Source organism: Myxocyprinus asiaticus, chromosome 3, assembly GCF_019703515.2.
Source record: "Myxocyprinus asiaticus isolate MX2 ecotype Aquarium Trade chromosome 3, UBuf_Myxa_2, whole genome shotgun sequence".
Lineage (NCBI taxonomy): Eukaryota > Metazoa > Chordata > Actinopteri > Cypriniformes > Catostomidae > Myxocyprinus > Myxocyprinus asiaticus.
The window spans coordinates 31,283,335-31,298,811 of record NC_059346.1 but is presented as its reverse complement, the minus strand read 5'-3'; the positions used below and the strand labels follow the sequence as shown (position 1 = coordinate 31,298,811).

Genomic DNA, 15,477 nt, shown 5'->3' with positions numbered 1-15,477 from the left:
TGTCTCTTTTCTTCTGTCTTACTGCTGATTTCTCCGGCTTTAAAACCATTACACATCAGTTACTACATTTAATTGGAGCAAGCTAAATTAGAAATGTAATTAACTTTTAAATGGTCATGGTTATGATGCCCTGCTGTTTTTAAATGGATTGAACAGACTCAGAGCATGAATAGAACTGGAGCATAGATTGTATACACTAATGAAAAACAGTGGTGGTTTGAAAGGGTTTGGGACAACAAAAGCATGTATTGTCATGTTAATGTTGGAAGTTGATCTATTTCAGAAAACATGAGGTAATCTATCTCTCCATCCTTTTCCTGCTCTCCATCTTTATTAAATTATTTCTGAAGTGTAAAATCAATATTCATCAGCACAGAGCCTATAGCTGAAACACTATAGCCTATCTAATAAAAACAGATATAAACACACCCAAAACACACACATAACACATTTACTTAGCTAACTAAATGTGGACCTTTATAAGTATGCATTACCATTCTTATCTAATATTTAAAGCAATTGCCTAGCTGATGATATTCATAATGAATTTTGAAATTTTAGCTTTGCAAATTTACCATTTATTTTACAGGAGCTTTTGCAGTGGAATTTTAATGGCCTTTTTGTTTGTGATTTCAGTGTTAGATATCTATCCAGATGTGTGTCATTGTGAGGGCCAGAAAGTGAACTGTAATGGCAAAAATCTCCTCCATGTCCCTGTTGTGTCCTCTAATGTTACAGCACTGTAAGTATAACACAGGAACAGAATTACAGAGAGAGTGACAGACCTTTACTAACATTAAAGGGATAATTCACCCAAAAAGAAAAATGAAACATTTACTCACTCTCATGTTGTTCCAAACCTATATGAATTTCTTACTGGAAGGCGGTATGTTAGACCCCTTTTACATTTGGTATTACGATGCATCTCAGGTGATCCGATTACATATGGTCAGGTGAGAGACATTGCTTTTTACACCTGGTCACTTAAATGCATCTCCTGTGACCACTTGTGATTGGATTTGGAGGGGAGAGTCTCTGTTTCATGGCGACGTACATCATTCACTGTCAGTGTGTTACTGCATGATACTAAAGCGCAACAAAATCAGAAAAGACGAAGAAAGCGCGGAAAAATGGCGCGCTGTTTCTCCCAGATGCGACTGAAATTTAATCCAAGCACAAACACAACATGTCAAGCAGAATAATCCATTATTTTAGTTTATTACCTGTATTAAATGAGCTTCAGGTGTTCATGCTTGCCATCTGTGTTGATATCAGACACACTAAAGAAGATCCATTAAGTTCTTGTGCTTGTGTATGTATCCTCTTTTTAAAATGTTCAGATCGGATGGTAATATACCTTTAAAGCCACTGGTAATTGGCGAAGTTAAAATTCTTGTTTTAGCACAGCGGTTGATTAACAGGTGAGGGGTGGCGCTTCACCTGCTTAAAGGACGGATTAGTATTTAAACATCAAATTTTATGTGGTCACATGCGTTTTTGACCAGATTTGTATGTGGTTTTTCACAAAACGTTTTAGACCCTGTTTAGACCTGTATTTAGGGGTTAACCGCATGTGATCAGATCACCCGAAACACATCTTAATACCAGGTGGAAATGGGGTCTTATTCTCAGTCACCATTCACATTCATTGCATCTTTCTCATACAATGACTTATTGTATGATTTACTTTATGATTTTTTGATAAATTTTTCTGGAGAACTCAACTGTCCCTTTAATCATGAAAACAGAAGAAGCCACAAATCATTATATTTGTTTTCCAAATATAATAACTGTTATTTTCCTCCCACTCTTCCTTCAGAGAGCTAAACACTAACAGGATCGAATCTCTCTCTCGTGATCTCTTCATCCGCTACAAACACCTGGAGAGATTGTGAGTGACACTCCATTCTTTCATCTCTCCATCTCTTCTTCTAATCCCTCACTGTCCTATCTCTTCTAAACTTGTTAAATGTCTGAATCTCCTTGGCTTCAGCTAAAAGTCATGATTTATAAATGATGATTAGCTACAGCTTTGCAATTATTAATTTTAACTTTTGTCTAAAATACCGTGCATTTGTGTGCGTTCAACTTCAGGCACTTTAATGTCTCGGTTGATTTTTTTATTAAAAATAAATTTATTTTTGTTTCATGAAGTTCACATAATTTATTTATGCTGCTTTTCAAATGCCTTTTCTGCATAGAAGTATAGGGGTCAATGATGTGACGCTCACTTTTTTATCTGGATCTATTAAGTTATTCAGAAATGCATCTAAAAGGCAATTCATGCAACAAGAAAAATGACTTGAATAATATTCTTTTATGATGAACATGTTTTCAATTTCTTAATTAAGTAATTTTAATATCTGTGTGGTGCTTACAGTAAAAAAAAAAAAAAAATCTACTTAGTGTAACTTTCCTGTAATTATAATTAAAAGGCTGAAATTATTAGTATTATTTTTGGCTTAAGTAGTTTGGCAAGGCCTTTTTTTGTGTGTTTCTAAAAAAACAAAAAATAAGCAGTGAAGAAATGTTATTTAAAAGTACTCATACTTTTGAACTTTTAAAATTGAAAATCTTACTTGTGGAACGTTGTATAAAATATTTGTATAATACTTTTTTAAAAATGTATGATACCAAGATGAACAAATATTTCTATGAACGTACAGCAGCACGAGTTTTAAACTAGATTTTTTTTAAATGTCCTTTTTATTGTCTCGGACAACCCTTTCAAAAATCAAGGTAAATATCACTTGTGAACAGAATATTTATAATGTTTGTGATTTCTAGTCAAGCTGTGATTTTGTCAAACTCTTCAAAAAGTGTGAAAATATTACTATATATTTGTGTGTATATTTAGGATTCATAAAATGCTAGCGATGAAATTAGACTAAGCAAGACAAAGTAGTTTATTAAAAAAAAAAAAAAATTATAATGTCATTTCCAACACAGAATGCTAATCAAACAATACATAATTTGAGATGTGGTGGAAATATTCAATATTCACTTTCAGAACTGACAAAAATGACAGAATTCTCCTGTGATTGCACGTACTCTATGTCCCCTGCTAGACATTGCTTGACAATTAGTTGACAAATTAAAGAAAACTAGTGAGAGCGGGAAAAGTTTGTTTGAATAGAGTTTATTTTCTAAAAGTCCACATGACCAGAAGTGTTCATATTTAAAGGCCTGTGTATACCTACATGCATAAACTTATGTGCGCGTACGCCAGAGCTGCATGTATGGACATAATGTGGCAACTTTTTTTCTGACATCCATCTTTTATTTTTGCTGACAAAAAACATAATGTCCTTCTCATCCCTCTTCCCTCCTCTATTCCTTCTTCATTTGCTGCTAAGTGCAGTGGAGGTGTTAAAGCCAGCTTCCTTTAAAGAGCTCAAGACAGGATGACATTTTTATTGTCCATCAGAGTTCAACAATGTGCTGCTCAGTAAAGCTAGACAACATTACATTTTTAGATAGACATATAAAGAATGAGAGCAAGACAGAGAAACCCTCACAGAACTTTACATCTTTTAATCATAATAAATGACAGACATTGCTTTGAAATCTTCTTAATCAAGTTCTATAGCATAAGTGCATGGTTTGAGGTGAATAAAATGAAAGGCTTATGAAAGGCTTAAATGTTTTTCGGTTTCCACAGCAGCCACAAAAAGATAACAGTATGTTTCTCTTTTGACCTGCATTCCATTTCAGTCTGTTCTTTGACTGTGTAAGCATGAACACATTAAATTTTGAAGTATCTAAGAACTGATATGCTACACTGAAAAATATGTTAAACAAAAGAATTTACAGGTTTTATTCAAGTAAATAAAATAATAATAATAATAATAATAATAATAATAATAATAATAATAATAATAAAATAACCACTGAAACAACCTGAATAATAAAAAAAAAAAAAAAAAAAGAAAAAGAAAATGTTTAAGGGTTAGATCAGGTAGAAATAGCTCCCAAAAATGAAAATTCTCTCATCATTTACTCACCCTCTTGCCATCCCAGATGTGTATGACTTTCTTTCTTCTGCTGAACACAAACAAAGATTTTTAGAAGAATATTTAAACTCTGTAGTTTCTCACAAAGCAAGTGAATGGTGACCAAAATGTTAAAGCTCCAAAATGCACATAAAGGCAGCGTAAAAGTAATCCATATGTCTCCAGTGGTTAAATCTATATCTTCTAAAGCGATATGATAGGTGTTGGTGAGAAACATATAAATATTTAAGTCATTTTTTAATTTAAATTCTCCTCTCTGCCTAGTAGGTGGCGATATGCACGAAGAGTGCAAATCGGCAAAAACAAAAGAAGAAGAAAGTGAAAGTGAAAGTGGAGATCGATAGTGAAAAAGGGGATAAATATTGATCTGTTTCTCACCCACACTTATCACTTCTGTAGACATGGATTTAACCACTTAATGAATTTCTTTTATGCTGCCTTTATGTCCTTTTGGAGCTTCAACATTTTTTAAACATTCACTTGCATTGTGAGGACCTACAGAGCTGAAATGTTTTTCTAAAAATCTTTGTGTTCAGCAGAAGAAAGAAAATCATACACATCTGGGATGGCATGAGGGTGAGTAAATGATGAGAGAATTTTCATTTTGGGGTGAACTATCCCTTTAAGGTAACAGTTGCAGGTTATATTACGTTTTCAATAAAAGGGGATGTAAATGTATTAATATGATATATTGATATGATTATAAATGTCACAATGGTATTACGTTGAATGAAGAATCATAATTACTGTATTCTTTCACTGTGTTAGTTTTTGCGCCTGACCTGCGGTCCCCCGCAGGTGTTCGGATAAATATTTCTATATGAATAGCAGTAGTGTTAGGTGTTAGTTTTTCACTTATGAGTGATATTTCACTTGTTGAACTTATATTAAGCTTATTTATAATGAACTTTTTGAAAAATGTATTCCAATATACACAGGATTCTAATCACTTTAATTAAAGTTCCCATCTGGATTCGATTTATAAATAAATTATCCATAGAGAATGTCTTTCTCCATTTACTGAGTAATGCTCTGCTATGAACTTGCACTGCAGCTTCAATCGTTATCAATAAGCTCTGAATTAACCAATTACAGTATAATGTCAAATTGAATTCATGCATTAACAGTGTTATTTTTGACAGCTATAATTAATATTAATAAGAGCCATCTTTAAAATTATTGCTTAATTGTTGACGAGCCAGATGAGTTATCTGTTTAATCATATTGTTTATTTTTTGGTTTAAGTACAAGTGATATGTATTAGTTATTATGTAACCACAGTTCTCTCTCTCTCTCTCTCTCTCTCTCTCTCTCTCTCTCTCTCTCTCTCCAGACATTTGGAAAGTAATAGTATAGAAATCATCTCCAAGAGGGCATTTTCAGGACTTTTCTCTTTGCGTAAACTGTGAGTGAGACTTAATAATGTGTGAAAGAAAGGTTCACTGACAGTGTGTATGGCTTTAATATGAATCACTCATCATGTATAACTTGTCATCATTTCTTCCCTGAGCTCCGGCATACACTACCTGCACAACTGCTACCAAACAATCTGTCTCTGCGTAATTATGAACATACCATCCATTTCCCTGTCAGTCATTCTGAAAGAACAACGTAACAATGAGGTTGCTGGATTAGGGTTGATTCAGGCAGAAAAGCTTCTTGATCAAAGAATGAATCTGAATACATCCTAATGCTGTTCTCATGTTTATTATGCTTCAGTGTGTACTTGTATGTGCTTGTGGGGTCTTAGTTATATATCAGCGAGACTGTGTGTATTTGTTTCTGTACATATACAACTGTTGACAAACCCGTATTACATTTTTTCCTCCGAAGAACTCAAAAGAAGATGTTAGGCAGAATGCTAGTCAAAGTCACCATTCACTTTCATTGCATCTTTTTTTTTTTTCATACAAAGAAAGTGAATGATGACTGAGGCTGTCATTCTGCCTATAGTATTTTCTTTTGTGTTCCACGAAAATAAAGTCATATGGGTTTTGAACAACAGGAGGGTGAGTAAATAATGTCAGAACTTTCAGTTTTGAGTGAACTATCCCTTTATTGTTGCCTTATCTTGCTCTCTGTCTCTTTGTGTCTGTTTCTACAGTATCTCTCTGTCTCCTGTTTTTGTTTTTTGTTTTTTTTGCAGTTTTTTGAGTCAGAATAGGATTTCGTCTCTCAAAGCAGGAATATTTAGTGACCTCAGCAGTCTGGAGTGGCTGTAAGTTGAAAGCACACTCACACAAACACACACACACACACACACACACACACACACACACACACACACACGGGATACTGAAAACCTTGACTCTACTCAACTGATTGAGTAAACTTGTTCCCTCAATTGAATTGAGTAATGGGCTCTCCAAAACGTGTGTAATTAAGTTCACTTAAGTTGGTGTGCATACAAAATGAAATTTACATTCAAGTAACTAGATGTGAGTATATTTAACTCAGATTTGCTATATAAATGTTGTTGTTCGAATTTAATTATTTTAATTAAATGGACTCAAATTAAGGTCATGCAATGACATATCTTAAACAATAAGGATTAAAACTTATTCTAGCTCAATTATTAAATAAACTTACTGAATATTTCCACATAAATGCATAGATGCTTGAATTTCAGTTGCACATGCACAAGGAGAAATGTGGCAGTGTTAACAGTGTCCAACTTGACCAAAGGGGAGACAGATCACCCTAATGGTGACATCACACGAAACAACTATTTGCAACAAACAACATTAATAATGCTACAAAAGAGCTTAAACCTCTATGAATTCTTAATAACAACTATTTAAATGCCCCCATATGTTCCCTTTGACCAAAGAAACAGAATTAAATAATTCAAGCACAAGGCATTGTGAGTATTCCTCATAGCCTCAATTTTGCATTCAATAGTTTGTGTTATTAACAATTAAAATCTTAAGTCTATGGATTTCTAAGAAAAATAAGTTCAAGGAACTTAGATATTTGAGTTATGTTCCCAAAACTTGACATTGCAAGTAATGTTTAACTAAAACAACTTGATTTTTCCAGTAATTACAAAATTAGGGTTTACAGTGTAGATGGAATAGGATGATAGGCACATTTTCTTCAGGAGTTATAATCTCTCTCTCTAACTCTTTCTGTTTCTATCTGTTTCTTTCATTTCTCCCTCTCTGTGTGTTTGCTTTTTTCTCTTTTCAGTCAGACAAAATTGATGGATTGCGTTTGTTCTCAGCAGTGGCGGGCCGTGCATTAAAAGTCTAGGCCTTCAGTGTGATTCATGCCATTAAGAAATCACAGTTTCACAATGAATAAGACACCCTATGCCTTTGGGCATCATACATTATGTCGCAGCTAACTAATAATACCAATCGACATTTTAAAAACACGTCCACGCACGAAAGCAAGAACTTGAAACGACACTTAATGCTCAAGGAAGCCTAATTTTAACTGCAGCATGACTGTTTTGTGAAATGAACGTCTCCCAAACAGACATTCAAAAATCATAATTTTTTCATATGAATCTACCAAGGAGGTCTATGATACCTGGGAAAATTGATCTAATAATATTTGCGATTTAAATGTTGCTTGCAATAAATTTCGTTTCGTCAGGGTACATGGTTATGCTGCGTTCCATTCAGGTTGGATGAGGGATATTCCTACTTGATATCTCCGACCATAAATGTATTCCATTCCCCGATATTCGGAACTGCAACGCTTCCGTTAGCTTAGCAGGGGTTTGACTCTCATTAGAGATGTCTCCTAGCAACCCAACTGATAAACAATGCTGCAGTGCTAGCATTTGTGCTACAGGTGTATGATTGTCAAAAGAGATTATAATGTTTTATACACCTGTTTCTGCAGGCGTTTGTTAAACAAGCTTTAATATCATGTACTGTAATGTGGAAACGAACTCATTTATCGATATTACTTAATAAAGTTAATGTTTATCACTTACTTTGTATATCTCCCTGAGTGTCGACATGTTTGTGTGACATCATGCCCCTGCATCTTGGCGAAATCGGAGTTGAGAATTTCTGCACGAGCCTACAAGTTGTAATTCTGACTTCAAGATGCATTCCATTGCACTTTTCCTAGTAGGAAGTTGTAAAATCTGACTTTCCGAGTTGAATGAAATGCAGCACTACTTTTCAAAACTTGATCCAACACTGAATGCTCCAGCAGTCTAATTTACACTTAGAAAACTCTTGATGTTGCTATAACAATGCAAAAAGCACTTATCAATTTACTTGAAGTGAAAATCAGTCCTCCTTTGCTGTTTAATAAATTAACCAATCACACCGTCATGCAGAACATCTCGTTTTTTAAAATCTATATGGATCTCTTTCTCAATGGCGACAGTGGCAGTAATGACATTCAACTCGTCAGCAAGATCTCGCGCTCGCTTTCAAATTAAGTCACTTAAAGCGTGATTGCGTCACTCAAGGCCAGCTAGAAGGCCTCAACCAGGACATATCCTAAAGATTACACCCATTAAGAACAAATAAATCAATCTGATTGGCTGATGAATCTGACAATCTGACTTTAGTTTCCCATTCATTTACACTGTTGAGGGATTCTGTGGAAATTCTGAAGGCCTGAGTGGGTGCAGCTCAGACTCAAGTGCTGCTTCGGGCAAGTGATTTGTGAAACAGTTGTCACGCTTCACTTGTAAGCACCAAGGAATAAATTCTGACTGGATAAACTTTGTTTTTCCCTATTTGTTTGTAGATTAATTAAGAGTGGAAAGTGTTTAAAAATACATAGGCAAAAAAGGTGATTGAGAATGAAAGGATAAAAAATATTTATTTATTTTTTATTATTTTTTCCCAACTTGGAATGCCCAATTCCCAATGTGCTTTTTAAGTCCTCGTGGTCACGTAGTGATTCACCTCAGTCCAGGTGGCGGAGGACAAATCCCAGTTGCCTCCACGTCTGAGACCATCAACCCGCGCATCTTATCACATGGCTTGTTGAGCGCGTAGCCGCAGAGACATAGCGCATGTGGAGGCTTCATGCCATCCACCGCAGCAACCACACTCAACTCACCACATTATAGTGATCATGAGGAGGTTACCCCATGTGACTCTACCCTCCCTAGCAACCGGGCCAATTTGGTTGCTTAGAAGACCTGGCTGGAGTCACTCAGCACACCCTGGGATTTGAACTAGCGAATTCCAGGAGTGGTAGCCAGCATCCTTTACCACTGAGCTACCCAGGCCCCAACAAAAATATTTATTTATTTGGCATGTTACGCCAGCAGAGAAGGCTTTGCTGGCCCTGAGAATTCGCCACTGGTTCGAAAATCCAGAATGATTGAAATTAATTTGGACCCTTTCAGAGCTCAGATTGAGAAGTGCCTGACCTGCTCTCATTACCAAAATCAGAGCATTTTCTACTCATAAGCCCTGAGCTGCTGAGCTGATGGTTATTTCATATAATGCTCCAGTGACTCTCAGCGTCACCCGTTTGGATATAAAGTGATTTGTGATCCGGGTTGTTATTGTTTGATGTTTGATTGTTTGTGTGCGTTTGTGTGTGTGTGTGTTTGTGTGTGTATGTTTGTGTGTAGGATTCTGGATGAGAATAAAATATCATCTCTGCGCCAGAAGACTTTTGAAGGCCTGAAATCCTTATTTTTTCTGTAAGAATGATCTTCTTAATGGCCTTGATATTTTAAAAAGTAGAATAGAAGATATACAAGCTATAGTGTAGGCCTATGTGAGAATGAGATGGATATAAAAGAATATGCATGCCAAACAAAGTATTTAGCCTACTATACTGGAAGTTAGATTCTCATTTCTCAGTAGATATTTTTTTACAGTTTAGCACAATCAATACATCCAATGTGCATGTTTATGTATTTTGCAGATCTTTGCTGAATAACTCTGTTGAACAGTTTCCTAAAACCTCTATCTGCATTGAGATGCCACGCCTCAACTGGCTGTGAGTTATAAACAAAATAAAAAATATAAACATATATAAAAAGACACTTAAAAATTGACTGAAAGTGAGAAAAGTTGGTTAAAGGTAAAATGCTAAATGGCTTGAAAAGTTACAGCAGACATACAGTACCATCATTTGTTGTATTAAGTAAGTATTAAGAATCTGGATATATAATTAAAATCAGTGTACATACATCATCTACTACAGCACTACAAAGACAGTTGGAGAGTGAGTGAGTATGTTTCCTTTTTCAGGGAAATGGAGGGGAATAGAATTTCATCTCTCTGGGCGTCAAGTTTTAAAAACTGCTCCTCTCTTACCGTCTTGTGAGTATCCACAAACCACACACATCACACACACATGCACACACGCATATAATAATGCTCTTTTATGCAGACTCTCTTCAACATCCAGTGTAACTGATGTGAGTGTTGTGGGATCCTGGAAATGTATATAATGTATTTTTTTATTTGTCGCAGCTGAGTGTGGGAGGAGAGACAGAAGTGGATCTTAAGCTCCTCCTGAGTCTCTTGGCTCAGCTGAAAACATTTACTAATAAATGCAGATTTAGGATAAACTGAATAATTTAAGACATAAGGAATGAATAGATTAACATTACATGATGTTTTAGATGTACAAGTCGATATGCATCATGAATCTCTTCTGCGACTGTGATGTTAGGGCTTTGATTTGATCTGTCAGTAACATTTGGAGGACACTCTGTTCTGAGGGATTGAGCCCACAGCATTGTGACAGCTTCTCTCTCACTGCACGATTACGACACATGGATTGCTTATATATCTACACCAATATGGAATGTTGCACTTTCCACAAATAGGGTTCAGAAAATTTTGAACATCAATCTAGAAGGTCAAACTAAATATTATATGCGCTGTTTTATTTTCTATTCATTTGACATGAGGTTTGTATACCAAATGAATATCGTTACATTTTGGCTTGTTACCAAAATTTGAGACATGCTTAATAAACCTTTGTGTGTTTTTTTATTTTCTAGCTATAAACAATGAATAAACATAACATTTAAATAGACAAACGTATTTAAAGTTAATCAATAGTGGTCCTTCTAGGAGCACTAACCAACACACAAGTATAGACAGTGGACAGTGTTACTCACACAAAGACAACACACCATCAGGGTATTACATGTGACACACACAAAAAAAAAAAAAAATTAGTTCAATAAGCATTAACTAAAAACAGAACACCCCAATATACATAACTTATTAAAAAAAAAAAAAAATGGAGAAACTATTCTATATAATATAACTATTCCCATAAAATATAATGAAATGTAATGGATCACGCTGGAAATTCTGGGAATGCCAGATTATTTTTTTTCACCTATTTAACAAAAGTTTACCATAGAAAGGAGATGTATTTTCTTGTTAAACATAATATACATAATATACATATACATATGGTTAAATATTTATTTTTTACATCTAAAAAATACAATTTGTACAATATTTTACCGTAAAATTACATTTATTTCTTGTTAAATATATTGTAATTTTTTAATAGTATATGTTAAGGTAACTACCCTTTAACCAATGAAGTTTTTTTACTGTAGTATTTTTTTAATTATTTTACCATTAAAATTAGGGAAATTTTTTATAGTATAGATTAAAACATTTATATATATATATATATATATATATAAGTATACTATTTCTAATAGATCTCACTTCAAAAACATGGGATTTGTGCCTCTAATGCTTTAAAAAATAAATAAATAAATGGTAAAAAAGTGCCATATTTCAATGAAAGGTTAATTAATATTCCAGAGACTGAGAGCTGTGTTACTGAATCTTAATGTGTGTATTACATACTCTGATCACTGATCCACTGATCCAGTCACTCGATTACACAATTCAAAGAGCTGTTTCAGTTATCATTGCAGACCATATTTTTTTAAATATGTAAATATTTAATCTCTCTGATCTGACCAGGGCCTTTCAGGTCTAATCTTTGACTTGCAGTGTGTCCCTATGACCTCAAGTATTGTGTGGAACGTTTGAGAGTTCCTGGTAGCATAAACCTGATGGATGGTGCTTAAGTGTGATCTTCCTGCTCTCTCAAGACCCAGAAATAGAGAGGGGGCTGATTTACATTTAGATTTATATGACTTTTTTGGTTAATTGGATTATACGTTTGAGATGGTGCTATAATGTGTGTGTTTGTCTGGTTTAGAGCATTGAGGAGAAACCACATCGAGACCATTGAGGACGGAACATTTGCAGACATGCATAGATTGATAGACCTGTGAGTAAACACACACACAAATAAATAAAGGGAAAAAAAAAGAGGCATTACATTTTACAGTTCAGGAATTTAGAGTACCAGAGTCCTTAGATTCCATTTTCATCATCATTTTCATTGCTCATTTTTTATAAACGTTTGTGTGTGCCAAAGAGTTAGAGATTGTGAGCTTAAAAGTTGACATAAAAATTAAAGTTCTGTCACTGTTTACTTACTGTCATGTTCCAAATCATAATGATTTCTTTTGGTACAAAAAGGATATGTTTTGAAAAATATTTACAGTTCTTTCTCATACATCAAGTCAAGTGTATAGCACTTTTTATAGCAAGTCATGGTGTAAAATTTGTAAATTCCTCAAAACATCAAACATGGAAACATTAAACATGGAAAACCAGGTTTACACATGCCCAAATGGGAATTAGAATAGAGGCAAATTGTTAGTGAATGAAGACTTAAATTTCAATCTATTCCTCAAGCTAACATATGACTTGAAATATAGCACATGCGTCAAATGGATTACTTTTATGGTAATTTTGCAATTTGGCACCTCGAAGGAGGAGAGAAAAAGGAAGATAGAGAGAGACACCTGCTGTGTGTCAATATTCTCAGCATAATAAGCATAACTCTTGGAACAGAGCTGGTAAAGCTGCTTCCATTTGAAGGTATTTTATTATTGTTTATTTATTTCAATAATGATTAAGTTGACAAATAAGCTGCTGAATTTGCTGTGATTTGTATACAGAGACGTGTCTGTGAACCAGATTAAAGACCTGCCTCCATCTCTGTTCCAGAGCCTGCAGAACCTTAAACAGCTGTGAGACTGACTTTATTATTGATGTCACAAATTGTGTTTGCTAAACTTCTGTTCTTGTTCCAAGCTCAAAGTTTTACAAACTACTTGGTAGACCTGTTGTTCCTCAGTGTAATTTACTTGCCTTTGTGCTGATCGTCCCAGTGACTCACTGATTAGTTGAAAGTCTCTTCAGATGAAATAACATGCCAAATGAATCATGGAAACTATTCTTGACTTTATCAGTAGCTATTTTATTGTGTGTGTATTTGTGTGTACTTACTAAGCTATAGTTTGAAGATAAATTTGCAACCAAAAGTTAGCTAAATCAAACAAAACCTCTCTTTGGGGACATTTTGGGACATCTTCATTTGGAAAAACAATCCATATATAAATTAAATAATGATTTTTAAAAATCTGATAATGCAAAATATTTTCTGTTGGTTTAGAGTGTGGGTTAGGGTTAGATTATAGTAATTATAATTATCTTTATATATAAAAACAATAGAAGTCTATGGTATGTCACCATTTATGTGTGTGTGTGTGTGTGTGTGTGTGTACTATGTTTATACTACATTGTGGGAAACAAATGTCCCCACAAGGATAGTAAAACCTGAGATCACTTACCTTGTGGGGACCAGCCAGCGGTCCCCATGAAGGAAATGGCTTATAAAACATACTAAACTATGTTTTTTTGAAAAATTGAAAATGCAAAAAGGTTTCTGTGAGGGTTAGGTTTAGGGGTAGGGGTAGGGGTAGGGTTAGGGGATGTAAATTATCGTTAGATCTGTATAAAATCCATAAAATGCATGTAAGTCTATGGAGAGTCCCCACAATGATATAAAAACAAGTTTCTGTGTGCGTGCGTGCGTGTTTGTGTTTCAGAAATATCTCCAACAATCTTCTGGCACACATATACAGCAATCAGTTTGACAGTTTGGTGAATCTACAGTCACTGTGAGTAAACAATTTTTATTTTTTATTTGTTCATAAGATCAGTTACATTATCAATTAAAGCGATAGAAATTAAGGTTTTGTGTATTAGGAGAGCCTTTGTTATTATTCATGTTTTAAAAGTGTATATAGTAATCTAGAATCCATCTCCTTATATTTAAATGACCTTCATGTCATGTACAAGACTACCTGTTTCAGCATGAGAAAAGTCAATTTGAATGGACTCTTAAGAGTAGACAGTTAATTATGGTAATTAACATAACATTGTATTTTAAAATGGTGATGTTTCTGATAGTCAAGGTAAAGTGTGGAGGATAAGTGGAGTTTAGGTTAAAATGTGTCTGTTTTAGTGATGAAGTTGCAGGTTTCTTTAAAAACTATTAAAGAGATATTAACAAGATCTTATTGAGATTTTCTTTTGGCATGAGTAATCCTATCCCACAACCTAACCTTAATGGTAACCCTATCTCTTACCCTAAAAAAAACTTAACTAGAGATTGTTCTGTTAGTGAACAACCATTATGTTTTCCAAATAGTGTCTTAGATAAAAGCAGCTCACTGTGTCCTCTTTACACTTACATGTTCTCAGAAATACATTTTTGTCAACCAATCACAGATAATTTGGTCTTGGAAGAATTTTATGAGAACATGAGATTGTTGGGACCTCTTCGAATACTTTAGAATAGACAGGTGTGAGATGAATCTACGGGTCTCAGTTGAAAAAATCAGGAGATTAAGAAAAAGCAAAAGGTACCATTTGCAGTCCATTTAATCTCATTGCTGCCTAGGAGAAACAAATGAGATACTTAAGAAATCCTATTTTTTTATTTTTCATTCCTATGGGTAATCTTATCCCAAAATCTAACCCTACCCCTATAATCAGAAGTTAATGATTGGTTGATGGGAATGCTGATCCAGGAGCTTGTAGGCCTTCCCATTTTTTATGCTGCAGTCCTCTTTTTGCAGGTCCACTGGCTTCAGTCCCCAGTGAATACTGGTGACCCATGTTTGTGTGTAGATAACCACTTACCTCCACCAGAAAGACAACTAGGTAGAGCTCAAAAAATTCAAAATGCAACTGATCAACAAGCTTCCATTACTGACTGCAGGCTTATCTCAAAGTCACAGTGAACATTATGTTGCAATCCACAGATTGAGCAGAGCGGTTTAGTGAGAACCATGTTCAGAAGTATCCACGGAGTATCAGTGAGCCTTTGTGTTTATGTGTCTGCATATGTGATGCATTGCATTACATTGATATTTTACTTGGCTATTTAGCTCAGTAATTATTCAGTGGACTTTACATGTATCTACTTTAATGGGCTTTTAAAACTTACAAGTGCCCTGGATGAGAAACACTTAATGAAGGTAAAATATAACAGTGAATTGATCTGCTCTATCTGTCTGCTCTGTGTGTAGGAGTATGGAAGAGGTGGAGATTCCCAACATCAGCATCAGAATGTTCCGGCCCCTGACTAACCTCACTCACATGTGAGCATGCTCAAA

General features: G+C 34.7%; 1 protein-coding gene across 2 annotated transcripts in view; it reads left to right on the top strand.

Moving 5' to 3' along the window:
- rxfp2l (relaxin family peptide receptor 2, like) overlaps positions 1 to 15,477 on the top strand; it is a 51,935-nt gene that overhangs the window by 22,130 nt on the left and 14,328 nt on the right. Inside the window, exons 4-14 of one of the 2 annotated variants that reach the window (XM_051666908.1) lie at positions 637 to 742; positions 1,820 to 1,891; positions 5,347 to 5,418; positions 6,160 to 6,231; positions 9,574 to 9,645; positions 9,873 to 9,947; positions 10,202 to 10,273; positions 12,159 to 12,230; positions 12,970 to 13,041; positions 13,903 to 13,974; positions 15,391 to 15,462. In XM_051666908.1, the coding sequence (XP_051522868.1) occupies positions 637 to 742; positions 1,820 to 1,891; positions 5,347 to 5,418; positions 6,160 to 6,231; positions 9,574 to 9,645; positions 9,873 to 9,947; positions 10,202 to 10,273; positions 12,159 to 12,230; positions 12,970 to 13,041; positions 13,903 to 13,974; positions 15,391 to 15,462 (829 nt within the window). The remainder of the gene's footprint in view (positions 1 to 636; positions 743 to 1,819; positions 1,892 to 5,346; positions 5,419 to 6,159; positions 6,232 to 9,573; positions 9,646 to 9,872; positions 9,948 to 10,201; positions 10,274 to 12,158; positions 12,231 to 12,969; positions 13,042 to 13,902; positions 13,975 to 15,390; positions 15,463 to 15,477) is intronic. The other variant, XM_051666917.1, reaches the window with a different exon arrangement.